This window comes from Thamnophis elegans, chromosome 16 (genome assembly GCF_009769535.1).
Source record: "Thamnophis elegans isolate rThaEle1 chromosome 16, rThaEle1.pri, whole genome shotgun sequence".
Classification (NCBI taxonomy): domain Eukaryota; kingdom Metazoa; phylum Chordata; class Lepidosauria; order Squamata; family Colubridae; genus Thamnophis; species Thamnophis elegans.
The window spans coordinates 2822435-2835835 of NC_045556.1; the positions used below are offsets into that span (position 1 = coordinate 2822435).

The 13401-nt window shown below is 46.4% G+C and overlaps 1 protein-coding gene across 1 annotated transcript in view; it reads right to left on the reverse strand.

The window, feature by feature from the left end:
* The window catches only part of SNUPN (snurportin 1), a 13444-nt gene extending 1162 nt beyond the window's left edge, over window positions 1–12282 (reverse strand). Inside the window, exons 1-8 of the mRNA XM_032233596.1 lie at window positions 12169–12282; window positions 9645–9819; window positions 8613–8799; window positions 4989–5093; window positions 3585–3681; window positions 2075–2172; window positions 1749–1826; window positions 1090–1170 (exon numbers count right to left, since the gene is read on the reverse strand). Of these exons, the coding sequence (XP_032089487.1) occupies window positions 1090–1170; window positions 1749–1826; window positions 2075–2172; window positions 3585–3681; window positions 4989–5093; window positions 8613–8799; window positions 9645–9802 (804 nt within the window). The 5' untranslated portion in view covers window positions 9803–9819; window positions 12169–12282. The remainder of the gene's footprint in view (window positions 1–1089; window positions 1171–1748; window positions 1827–2074; window positions 2173–3584; window positions 3682–4988; window positions 5094–8612; window positions 8800–9644; window positions 9820–12168) is intronic.
* Window positions 12283–13401: the final 1119 nt, after the last annotated feature.

Sequence of the window (13401 nt, forward strand, 5' to 3'; positions counted from 1 at the left end):
CGCCAAAAGCCCAGCAGGGGGAGCTCTATGCTTTTGAGAAGCCTATACAGTCAGAGAGGGACTTTGCTTAAAAGCAGAATTCAGAAGAACAAGAGTTGGAAGGGACTTCGGAGGTCTTCTAGTCCAACCCCGAGGCCCTAAACCACTCCAGACAAATGGCGGTCTAGCTCTCTTCCTAAAAAAGAACCCTCCAGTGATGGAGCACCCACAACCTCTGGAGGCAAGAAGACCCAGATGAATACCCAAATAATGAGTGAGCTGTTTGTATGTATACGATTGCTGTGGCCTGCCAGCGACTAGGGGAGCTGGCCGCAGATTTGGACAGTGAGGAGGTTGGGGAGGGACCTGGGCCAGTCCTGGAGTCTGGGGAAGGCTCTGACGAGGGCTCTGTGTCGGAGGCAGAGAGGGGGCCAGGGCCATCTGACAGTTATCAGCTGCCTTCAGAGTCAGACATCAGTGAGGCAGAAGAACAGCTGGAGCCTGTTCCCAGTGTGCGCATGCGCAGAGCTGCCAAAAGGCAAGAACAGTTAAGACAGAAGAGATGATTTGGGAGTTAGGCTTGGAGGTGATTGGCCCCTCCCATAGGACATACAGGAGGAGCAAAGGCACGGGAGCCTTTTCAGGAAGAAACTTGGTTCATGCTGGTCGGTTTCCATTCTGAAGCTCCGTTTTGACTCTGTGCTCCGTGTGGCCTTGCCAAGATAACTGCCAATTAAGTCTCTGGCAGCGTTTCAAGGGAGATAAAGGTGGGTGCTTATCAGCCTTATCACGAAAGACTTTGGCAGACTACCGTCGGACTCCTTTACAAACTATTTGGGACTCATGACGGGCTGGGAATGAACATAATTCACAGCCGCTGAAATAAAAAGAAGGGTTTGGGGACTAAGCGCGTGCTTTTTAACTGTCTCGGGAAGCCTCGGTCAGAACAGTGATGGGGTGCTGGTACCCGGAAGGTGCTGCCTTGGGGAGCCCCTTGGTTGGAGATCCCAGCAGGGGAACCCCCTCCCTTGCAGACTCCGCCTGGTGTGAAGAGCCATTTACGGACGACGTTAAAACCAAGATGCGTTCATGGGAACAAGGCCAACTCACCTCGAAAGGAAACGCCATGGCCAGAGCCTCACACAGGCTGGCTGAATTGCAGGAGTAGCTCTTGAGGCCCACAAATCTATACTGGAAGAGAAGCCGAAGAAGTCAGCGCACGGACACACACACACACACACACACACACGTTAACCCTCTGCTTTGTTTGATCAGATGAGTGAGAAACTGAGCCTCCAGGTTTAGAGGCAGTATACCTCCAAACAACTCGGCGAGTACGAATATGAGGTAGGCGGCCACTTGGGACCTCCGTAACCATGGGATGGACCTGTGGGTGTTTGGGGCAGGATCTTGAACCTTCAACTAGGTGGGGAAAACCGGGAAGCTTTCAGATTCGGCTTTCCCCCAGATTTGCCAACGTGGCTCTCTTCATCAATTGGAACTTTGAGGAATTCTTTGCCTTGGACTCTGATTTAAATTTTGGATGCTATTTGGAACCCTGACGTCACGTGCCATTTTTTTTCACTCTATAACTTTGAATGGTCACTAAACAAAGCGTTGTAAGTCAGGGAGTACCTGCATCCATGCTCCATTGCATAATGCCCGATTGACACGCGCCCAAACTAACAAGCTTCTAATGGTGATTGAGGCCCCACTTTTTAATCTACCGTTTTGGTCAAAATAAATTTTTTTAAAAAAAAATGACTCACTGGGTTCAGTCGGCTTTTCTCCGACAAATCCGCCTCTTCTTCCATTTTGGAATGCAGCCAGAAGAATCTGAAATCTGTCTGGAGGAAGGGAAGAAAAGGGGACCAAGAGGTGTGAATAGCTCTTCCTTTCCTCCCTCCCTCCCAGGGTCATCCGCACATCCCACTTCAGGTTCGTGCAGCACAGATATTAACTCCGCGTCTGCGGTTCGCCCGAGCGTCCTAACTCACAAGCTACCAAATCAAGCCGAACTCTAACCAGGTTTAGGAGGAAGCTCTGAGGCATCTCTCGTTGACCTCGTGGTGGTGGGAGCTCGGACGTAAGTTACCTGGCAGTCATAGACAGGGTGTCCCCGCCAACACATCACGTCGAGGATGTAGTATGTCTGCTGGACCTCATTGTAGATGCAATCCAAGATGGTGTATTCTGTAAGTAACGCCAACCGAGATTATTAGCCCAGAACTTGGGTTAAGTTTATTATTTATTTATTTATTATTAAAATTTATATGCCGCCCAATCCCGAAGGATTCCGGGCGGCTTACGAAAGAAGAAAAAAAGAAAGAAAAAATAAGAAAAAAAGACCACATACATTTGTTCTAATCGGGCTTACAAAAAATAATAAGAAGAAAAAAACACATAACAAGAAAAGAAACAGTTTAAATACAGCAACACCCTCATACATTCATTTTAATCGGGGCTGGACCTCAACAGTGAGGTCAACAGCCCCAGGCCTGCCGGAACAGCCAGGTTTTAACAGCCTTCCTGAAGGCCATGAGAGTGGGTAAGGTCCGGATCTCTGGGGGTAGCTGATTCCAAAGAGTCGGAGCAGCCACAGAGAAGGCTCCCCTCCGGGGGCCCGCCAGCCGACACTGTCTGGCTGACAGCATCCGAAGGAGGCCCCAATCTGTGGGATCTTACTGGCCACTGGGAAGTGTGTTCTGACTAACAGGGACACGGTGGCTAAGATGCTGAGCTTGTCGATCAGAAAGGTCGGCGGTTCGAATCCCTAGCGCCGCATAACGGAGTGAGCCCCTGTTACTTGTCCCGGCTTCTGCCAACCTAGCAGTTCGAAAGCACGTAAAAAAATGCAAGTAGAAAAATAGGAAGCACCTTTGGTGGGAAGGAAAGAGTGTTCCGTGCGCCTCCGGATTAGCTGGGACATGGGAGGCTGGGAATAGACGGGGGCGGGGCCAGTCAGAGATGGCATTTACTGGATCTCTGATTTACTCAAAATTTCCATTTTCTGATAAAGTTTGCAACAGAAGAACATTAAAATTCTACAAATTGTTTCCAGGTGTACGAAGTTAGCACCCACCCCTCTCCTAGAAAAATGAAATATTTTAGGAAATATTAAAAAGGAAGATTATTATATTTCCCTGGGTGAGAGAAAAGAAGAAACACGTTTTAAAGACAAAGCAGCTTCCTGCCCCCAACCCACCCACTTTTGTCAGTGGGCCATTAAGGCCTGAGCCAGCCTATTCTACATTACAAAGATCTACCTACTTCAGGCAGAGCCATAATAGGAATTCCAAAGCCCTTTCATTACATCATCACCCAGCAAGAGTCAACCAAGCTTGGGACAGCCTACAGAGTTGCCCCTGCATGACCGAGCATTGAGTCATGCCGGCCACATGACCACAGAGATGTCTTCGGACAGTGCTGGGCTCTTTGGCTTTGAAACGGAGATGAGCAGCGGCCCCTAGAGTCGGGAAGGACTAGCACATAAGTGCAAGGGGAACCGTTTACCTAAATTCTGACTGTGTCATATATCAGCGAGGTTGTCCTTGCCAAGAACAAGGGTGATGATGGTCACAAGGAGAAAAGAATTGGAAACTCACCTTTCCCTGTGGCTGAATTGAGTCGGTTCCCACCAGGCAGAAGAGAAGGGAACCGATTGACGCAGAAACCACTTTTGGTGTATGTTGCCGTGGTGCCCTAGAAGGATGCGAAGCGAGAGGGAAAAAATGAGAACATGTATTTTTTTCAGGGCAAAGCATTCATTCGACCTGGGCATCTTGGCTTAAGCTTGGGAGGAGGAAGGAAGAAAGAAGAAAGGAAAAAAGAAGAGGAGGAGAAAGAAGGAAAAAAGAAAGAGGAGGAGAAGAGGAAAAGGAAGAAGGGAAAAAGGAGGAGAAGGAAGGGGGAAAGGAAAAAAGAAGAGGAGGAGAAGGAAGGAAGAAAGAAGAAAGGAAAAAAGAAGAGGAGAAAGAAGGAAAAAAGAAAGAGGAAGAGGAGGAGAAGAGGAAAAGGAAGAAAGAAGGGAAAAAGGAGGAGAAAGAAGGAGGAGAAGGAAGAAAGACGGGGAAAGGAAAAAAGAAGAGGAGGAGAATTAAGGAAGAAAGAAGAAAGGAAAAAAGAAAGAGGAAGAGGAAAAGGAAGAAGGGAAAAAGGAGGAGAAAGAAGGAGAAGGAAGAAAGACAGGGAAAGGAAAAAAGAGGAGGAGGAGAGAGAAGGAAGAAGAGGGGGAAAGGAAGGAGGAAGAGGAGGAGAACAGGAGGAAAAGGAAGAAAGAAGATAAAAAAGGAGAAGGAGAAGGAAGGAAGGAAGGAAGGAAGGAAGGAGGAAAGAGGTAAAGAGGAGGAGAAAGAAGGAAGAAGGGGAAAGGAAGGAGGAGGAAAAGGAAAAAGAGGAAAGGGAGAAAGAAGGAGGAAGAAAGATGGGGAAAGGAAGGAGGAAGATAACAAGAGAAAAAGCAAGAAAGAAGGAGAGAAAAAAGAGGAGAAAGAAGGAAGACGAGGGGGAAAGGAAGGAGGAAGAGGAGAACAGGAGGAAAAGGAAGAAAGAAGATAAAAAAGAGGAGGAGAAGGAAGGAGGAGAAAGGTAAAGAGGAGGAGAAAGAAGGAAGAAGGGGAAAGGAAGGAGGAGGAAAAGGAAGAAGGGGAAAAGGAGAAAGGAGGAGGAGGAAGAAAGATGGGGAAATGAAGGAGGAAGAGAACAAGAGAAAAAGGAAGAAAGAAGGAGAAGAGAAAAGAGGAGAAAGAAGGAAGAAGAGGAGGACTCAGAGGAGAAGGGAAGAGCAGGAGGCTCTCCTACTTCTTCACATAGAAGCCCAAGTTGATCTACACACTGCTCTCGTCTTCTTCCCCATAACAATCTGAAGTGGTAGGTTAAGGCCGAGAGGGACCAGCTCAAAGACACCCAACGAAGTCTCCTTGGCCAAGATTGGGCATGAATCTGGGTTTCCCATTGACCGCCCAACCCTCAGCCGCAACCCCAGGTTGGCTCTCCATCTGGTTTCTTACCCTGGAAGCCACCACAAGAGCTCTCTTCCCCGTAGGGCACACCACGAAGAGCCACTCCTGATCCAGATCTGGTGGGACATCAATCAGCCACTCGGAGAGCATCAGCTGCAGAGAGGAGGAAGCAGACGGTTCAACCCTCTCCCTGAGAAACCCACCAAAGACCCAGAACGAGAAGAGGAGCCATCTTGACCCCAATGAAGAAACACAACGTTGAGGGTCAGTTTTGGGAGTGCTTGCCTGTGAATGCCCAAGATCTTCAGTTGTCCCCTGAGGTCTCCAAAAAAGATCTGGAATCCTCCAACCAAATGAACCAATGGCACACGTTACAACAGATTCTCATGTTCCATGACATCTGACTGGCCACAGGATTTGGCCGACCCAACTCCTGAGTCAACATCCCTGGGCCAACATCTTGAGTCAACTCAGAAGTTGGATATTGAAGAGACTGCCAGAAGGTGGACCTGTCTCAAACCCCTGGATATTGTTATTTAAAACAATAATAAAAAAGCACCTTTGGGACAACCATGGATGGCTGAGAATCTCTAGAGACTTTTAGCTGTACAACCCCTTGAATGGTGTGGAAGTAGGAATGGAGGAAAAACTGCAGACTGCAGGAACCATTTGCACCCCTCAGGTGACCCTGAGGACAGAGATAAACCTCCAAGGGGCCTCAAGGACCCTCTAAAAGGATGCAAATGACCAGCTGTCTGCAAGGAACATAAATCCTTCTAAATCCCCACTATCCTATCAGAGCTGAAGAAGCTTCTTGGAGGAGAAGCGAAATGCCTTCAAAGAAAAGAAAGTTAAGTTCAGTTGCCTCTTGAAAAAGCACCTTTGGGACGATTATAATCTGGGTGTGACGGAGAAATCTCCACAGACATGGTTTTCTTTGTAACTCTTAGAGATGTCTTTTCCTCATCTTGTTTTTCACCTTGCAGAATATAGTGAGTTATTAAGAAGTAAGAAGATGAAATGAACAAGCAAGGGGAAAAAATTCAGCCTTGGGCAGCCTCTGTAAAAATAATAATAATAATAATAAAGGAAAACACAGGTGCAAGAGAGACCTTGGATTTAATGAGAAGATTTGTTTGCTGGGGTTGATAATTTTCTGGGGAGTGATAAGGATGGCCTTGCTGAGAGATTGAGCCATCTAAATAATTAACCACACAGTAGTGAAGGAGACAGGACCTGCAAAAATGGCAAAACTCACCAGAGAAACGACAATATCTACATTTATCAGTGACTGGAAGCCCCTTAGGGGGGTGGGAAATGAATTTGCGATTTGTAGTTTTGATGAGAAAGCAGGATGGGGTTATAGAAAGAAAGTATTGATGCAATTTTAGAGACAGCCGTTAAAATATAATTGTACTTATGAAGATGTTCAGAAGCCAACTCTTTACACATTTTTTTAAAATATTTTCTTCTTTCTATTTTACTTTTCTTTCTTTTTCGCACCTTTAACTTTTTCTTTTATTTCTCCCTTTTTCTACTTTCTAGTTTGTCTTACTTCCTAATGCTCTTGTTAAAACTTTGATTAAGATAGACAGACAGACAGATAAAATATATATATAATATAATAGTCCCACTCTAGTTTTTTTTTTTTTTTCTGAAATGGAAGGTCCTTTTGGGGGAAGGTGGCCAAGGAGAATCCAGTCTCCGTTTTCTAGGGGAATAATTTTGTTTAGAAGTTTAATTACCCAACTGATCAACAGAAATAAAAACAGGAAGGAATATATCCATCCATCCATCCCTCTCTCTCTGTGTATGTTCCAGCATAACTCTGGAATGCCTTGAGCAATTTCAACCATAGTACATAGATGACTTACTCTCTGGAGAAAAATACTGTGGGGGTAAGATACCCCTAACACGCCTTGGGTGTGTGTGTGTTCTGTTAAGATATAGCTTGTTGTGTCGTACTGCCGTAAAATGGCTTCTACTGTACAGCGCAGTGGAGTTGCCATGGTAACGGCATCACAGTACTCGACAAGGGGGCTCCCTCTGGTAAGGGGGGAAAATCCAACATTAGAAATTATATTTGGTCTGGACATTTCCCCCCCTATAAATAAATACTCGGGCAATGACAGGTTATCGGCTACTTATAAATAATGTTGGGTCTTTTGTTCTTCTGTGAACTTTGAAAAAGGGAGTCTGGAACCCTGGTGGCTGTTTCTTTCCTTGGTGTTCTTCAGAATTTAGAGTATCTGAAAACCGTTTAAAAGTCCAGGTAAGAAGGAATTTAGAGTAGGAAAAAAACATCATGATTTTCATGAGTCAAATATTATGTATTTTCACGACGGTGTTTATACCCACATAGAAAATGTTTGAACACCAATGTTTCTCTTTCCCTGCGGGGATCTTATCATTATTTTAAAGTTTGAAGAATAATGTAATACAAAGTTGCCACAGTATTCTGTAAGGAGTATGGAAAATAATGAACGGTTTTCCTTTTTTTAAAACAACCACCGTTTTATTGTATCAAACCAAGATTTAAAAAAAAAACCCTGAATGTGACAATATGATTACATCAAAAAATTAAGACTTTCAACACTTTTATTTTTATGTACAAAGTATTCCTTTCCCGTTTCTTTGTTTTTGCTCTTTTGTTTAATTTTTTTTTTAAAGATTCAACGCACGTGTTACTTTAAAGGGAAGAAAAAACTGTAGCAACTAGGAAAAAAAAATTGTTAAACTTTTTAAAACTCTGTTAATTGGGCCACCCTGACTTCTGTTTCATACCTCCATTAGCTTTATATTTTGAGACTATTTTGATTAATTGCACCTTCAGCTACTGAATGATGCTGATGTAAAAACCCAACATCTATTTCCTAAGTTTTCTAGAGAAGCAGAACTTTTTGGAGACATCATTGACTGATGAAAATCCATCAAGAATAACTGAAGAGGAAATGGAATTCAAACCAGAACTATTTCTTTTGGGAATCATAAACGATAAACATAACAAGGGGTTAATCTACTTAACAATACATATTATTACACCAGCAAGAATGGTCTTCGCCCAAAACGGGGGAAAAAACAACAACAACAGGGAAATTCCATAAGAAGAGGAAATAATTAGGAAGATTCTGATTTGTGCTAAAATGGATAAACTGACACGAGAATTGAAGAATAAAGATGAATCAGAATATTATAAGACCTGAGATACATTTTATTGACGGTTGGAACCCCCCCCCAAAAGGAAAGACCCCAATAAGGAAGGACTAAGATTTATAGAATGGAGATTAGAGTTAGGTATGAAATTATAACAGTGAAAACGTATAAAAACAAAGCAACATGGGTGGAAATACGATATTTTTATATTTGTAAATTCTGAACAGGCCAATTGTAAATAAAACACGGTGGTTGTAATATTTAACTTTATATCTTAGGAGGTAAACACTTTGCCAGGACGGTTACCCCTGTGTCCAATGTTTTAATTCGTGTTCAATAAAAATCTCTTTAAAAAAGGAAGAAAAAGAAAATCCATCTAGAAGAGAAATATTGAAAACACCTATTGCTTGCAGCAACTTTTACTCAGCTCCTTACTCAGGATCTAAGGACCCCTTACAAATAAAATGACAATAATGAAAAAAAACAAGGGAGAACTCACCCCTGTTTCCTCCCGCTTACCTGGTTCGCATATCGCTTGGGTAACTTCTTCATAATGTCTAGCTCCATGTCTTCATGTTCTCCATCAGCCTTAGCTGTCTCTCCTTCCTCCTCCTCTCCCTTCTTCTCCCCTTCCTCCTCCTCCTCCGTGTAGGTCCAATCATCCTCCGCCAGCCTTCTGGCATGATTTATATAGTCCAGCCGCTTACTTGACAAGAGGTGGGGGAGGAAAACAAAACCCTAAAATTAAATTTAACCCTACAGGGGAAGAAACACCTCCAAGGGACAGCAACGAGGGGAGTTCAACATTTAGAAGTTAAGAAAAAATTGGCTTAATTTCCTTGAAGGTGGGAAGTCTTCACTTAAGGGTGGATGGCTTAAAGGCTGCTTGAAGTTATGATGGATCTCCAAAAAGGGAGAAGGATGGAAGGAAGGAAAGGGGAAAAGATGGAGGGAAGGAAAATGGAGGGAGGATAGTGAGGAGGAGGGAAGGAAAGGGAAGGAAACAAGGAGGGAGGATAGTGGGAAGGAAGGATAGTAGGAAGGAAGGAAAGAAAGGGGAAAAGATGGAGGGAAGGAAAATGGAGGGAGGATAGTGAGGAGGAGGGAAGGAAAGGGAAGGGAAGGAGGGAAGGATGGAAACAAGGAGGGAGGATAGTGAGAAGGAAGGATGGCAGGAAGGAAAGAGAGAAAGGGGAAAAAGGAGGGAAGGAAGGAAAATGGAGGGATAGAGAAGGAAGGAAGGAAGGAAATTCAATCCATGTTTTTATTGCTATGGTTCCTTGTATAAGCTGCCCTTTATAAATTTTTGTTTAAACTGTTTTTAATCAGCTACCTGGATACTATACGCCACACTGAGACTTTTCTTAGCAGCCACAATAAATATAACAAAAAGAACTACACTTTTTAAAAGGAAAGAAATAGCAAACTCAATGAGGTGCGTTCCCAACCCTGCTATGACTCTCCAGAGGAACAGAGAAGCTGGACAAGAGACTTGCTGGCTTTAACGCCCGTGGGGAGTGTGTGTGTGTGTGTTTGTGGGGACTCTCTTACGTCTTCTGGAACTCCAGCAGCCGCCGGCGTCTCTCGCCCTGCTCCAGGGAGCTGTACTTGGGCTTGTACTGGGCCAGGCGTGGGTGAGGAGCCGCAGGGCTGTTCAGGTCCTGGGAGACGACAAAGTTGCAGGCCAGAGCCTGGCTCAGCTCCTCCATCCTTCCTCTGGGGCAGCCTGGAGGGAGGAAGGAATAGAACAGATAGAACAGATTAACAAGGGTTGGAAGGGACCTTGGAGGTCTTCTAGTCCAACCCTCTGCCTAGGCAGGAAACCCTAGACCGTTTCAGACAAATGGATATCCAACGTCTTCTTAAAGACTTCCAGTGTTGGGGCATTCACAACCTCTGGAGGCAACTTCTGTCCCACTGATTAATTGTTCTGACTGTCAGGAAATTTCTTCTCTGTTCTAAGTTGCTTCTCTCCTTGATTAGTTTCCACCCATTGCTTCTTGTTCCACCCTCAAAGTGCCTTGGAGAAAAGCTTGACTCCCTCTTCTTTGGGGCAACCCCTTGAGATATTGGAGCACTGCTATCATGTCTCCTTCTTTCTTCTTCCCCTCTCTTTCCCCACTCCTCCTCTTTTCTTCTCCTTCTTTCCCTCCCTCCTACTTTTACTTCCCCTCCCTTACTTCCTCTGCTTTTCCCTTTCTTCCTTTCCCTCCTCATCCTTCCTCCTTTCTTCTTCCCCTCTCTTCCCCCACTCCTCCTTCTTCCCCTCCCTCTTACTCTTACCTTCCTCTCTCTTACCTCCTCTGCTTTACCCTTTCTTTCTTCCTTTCCCTCCTCCTCCTTCCTCAATACAATACCAATAGCAGAGTTGGAAGGGACCTTGGAGGTCTTCTAGTCCAACCCCCTGCCTAGGCAGGAAACCCTATACAGTTTCAGACAAATGGTTATCCAGCATCTTCTTAAAGACTTCCAGTGTTGGAGCATTCACGACTTCTGGAGGCAACTTCTGTTCCACTGGTTAATTGTTCTCACTGTCAGGAAATTTCTCCTCAGTTCTAAGTTGCTTCTCTCCTTGATTAGTTTCCACCCATTGCTTCTTGTCCCTCCTTCTGGTGCCTTGGAGAATAGTTTGACTCCCTCTTCTTTGTGGCAACCCCTGAGATATTGGAAGATGCTATCATGTCTCCTCCTTTCTTCTTCCCCTCTCTTTCCCCACTCCTCCTCTTTTCTCCTCCTTCTTTCCCTCCCTCCTACTTTTACTTCCCCTCCCTTACTTCCTCTGCTTTTCTCTTTCTTCCTTTCCCTCATCCTTCCTCCTTTCTTCTTCCCCTCTCTTTCCCCACTCCTCCTCTTTTCTCCTCCTTCTTCCCCTCCCTCTTACTCTTACTTCCTCTCTCTTACCTCCTCTGCTTTACCCTTTCTTTCTTCCTTTCCCTCCTCCTCCTTCCTCAATACAATACCAATAGCAGAGTTGGAAGGGACCTTGGAGGTCTTCTAGTCCAACCCCCTGCCTAGGCAGGAAACCCTATACTGTTTCAGACAAATGGCTATCCAGCATCTTCTTAAAGACTTCCAGTGTTGAGGCATTCACAACGTCTGGAGGCAACTTCTGTTCCCCTGATTAATTGTTCTAACTGTCAGGAAATTTCTCCTCAGTTCTAAGTTGCTTCTCTCCTTGATTAGTTTCCACCCATTGCTTCTTCTTCTGCCCTCAGGTGCCTTGGAGAATAGCTTGACTCCCTCTTCTTTGGGGCAGCCCCTTGAGATATTGGAGCACTGCTATCATGTCTCCTCCTTTCTTCTTCCCCTCTCTTTCCCCACTCCTCCTCTTTTCTCCTCCTTCTTTCCCTCCCTCCTACTTTTACTTCCCCTCCCTTACTTCCTCTGCTTTTCCCTTTCTTCCTTTCCCTCCTCCTCCTTCCTCAATACAATACCAATAGCAGAGTTGGAAGGGACCTTGGAGGTCTTCTAGTCCAACCCCCTGCCTAGGCAGGAAACCCTATACTGTTTCAGACAAATGGCTATCCAGCATCTTCTGAAAGACTTCCAGTGTTGGAGCATTCACAACTTCTGGAGGCAACGTCTGTTCCACTGATTAATTGTTCTGACTGTCAGGAAATTTATCCTCAGTTCCAAATTGCTTCTCTCCTTGATTAGTTTCCACCCATTGCTTCTTGTCCTGCCCTCAAAGTGCTTTGGAGCCTGACGCCCAGCCAACCCCATCCTGGAGGGATGCTGGGGGCCACACCTGCCCCAAGAGGGCTGGGTACTGCAACACCCATCATCCCCAGCCAGCATGGGGACCGTAGCCCCGGCCTTTTTTTCTTGCAGGGGTGGGAAGAGCAGAGAGGAATCCAAAGAAGGCGGGAAGAGGCGGCTGCCCCTCCCCAGCTCCCAACTCAAGAGGTCGGCTTGAATGCACTCTGCACATGCCCAGGGGGCTGCTTTTAAAAATTATTTTTTTTAACATCGGTTTCATTCTCCCAACCCGGGAACGAGGACCAGGGAGGGAAAGAACGACTGGTGGCCGGAGGACAAAACGCACCCACACACCCCCACGCCTTTCGGCGCTTACCCAACTCAGCCTCGCTCGCCCGCCAGGCGGGATTCGAACCCGCGAACTCGCCTCCCGCAGAGCGCGCCGCCAACGGAAGCGCGCGCTCCCGTCCCGCCCCTTCCGCAATGGCGTCCCTCGCGGGCCGCGCGAGGAGGGGGCGGGGCTTCCGGAAGGGCCGCTCCGCCTCTTCCTCTTCTGTCTTCTCTCCCTCCCTCCCTCCCACCGCTTGGAATTCGCGAGCGGCGCATGCGCGCACCTTTCAACGGAACGTCCAGCTGGCTTCGCGACAAGCCGGGTTTGGAGGCATGCGCGGATGAAGAGGCGGGGCTAAAACTGGAGCTTGCCCCTCCCCTTTCATGTAGCAACCTCCCCCTCTTGGTTGTGTGGTGTGTGTGGTGTGTGTGTGTGGCGTTTATCCACCTCGAAATGAGGTTTGCAGTCCAAGCTTTCCAATTTTTTTATTAGTGTCTGTGCAACTTGGCTGCTTTAAGAGGGGTGGACTCCAACTCCCAGAATTCCCCAGCCAGCATGGTTTTGCTTCCAGGCTTGACTTGGCTTGCTGAGGGATTCTGGGAGTTGAAGTCCATCCTTCTTAAAGCAGCGAAGTTGCAGAAACACGGAGATGCTTCGAATCCCTGCTTTTATGCAGCGAAGTCTTAAAGGATCCTGGACCCAAATTTCATTATGTCACACCCGACAGAAGAGCATAAGTGCGGCTCTGGGTTGAACTGTGGGGTCCTCTGAGCTTGGTCGTTTGCTTCTAGACGTTTCATGACCCAACTAAGGCACATTATCAATGCTACTAGGGAATGGGGGGGCATGGTGAAGGGTGGAGGAGGAGGAGGACTGTGGTGTCCTCTGAACTTGGTTGTTTTCTTGCAGACGTCCCATGACCCAACACCGTAATGTCATCAGTGCTAGGAGGAGATGGGGGTTTGCAGAGAGAAGGAGAAGGGAGGAAGAGGATGACTGGGGGGGCTTGATACCCTCTGAACTGGTGGACGATTAAACATCTGCAAGCAAACCAAGCACCATGCACCCCACCTCATTTCACACAGTTGCAATTCAGCAGCCATCCTCGGCTTTGCACCAGAGTCGGGGGGTGGGTGGGTTAATGGTTTCCTATTGATCCCCCCCCCCCAAATCCGCGTGTGCAATCAAAACAACCCGGAGAGGGTGAGGGAGGGAGGGAGAAAGGGGGAAAAAGAGGGAGAGGAAGAGAGAGAGGGAGGGAGAGAGAAGAAGAGAGAG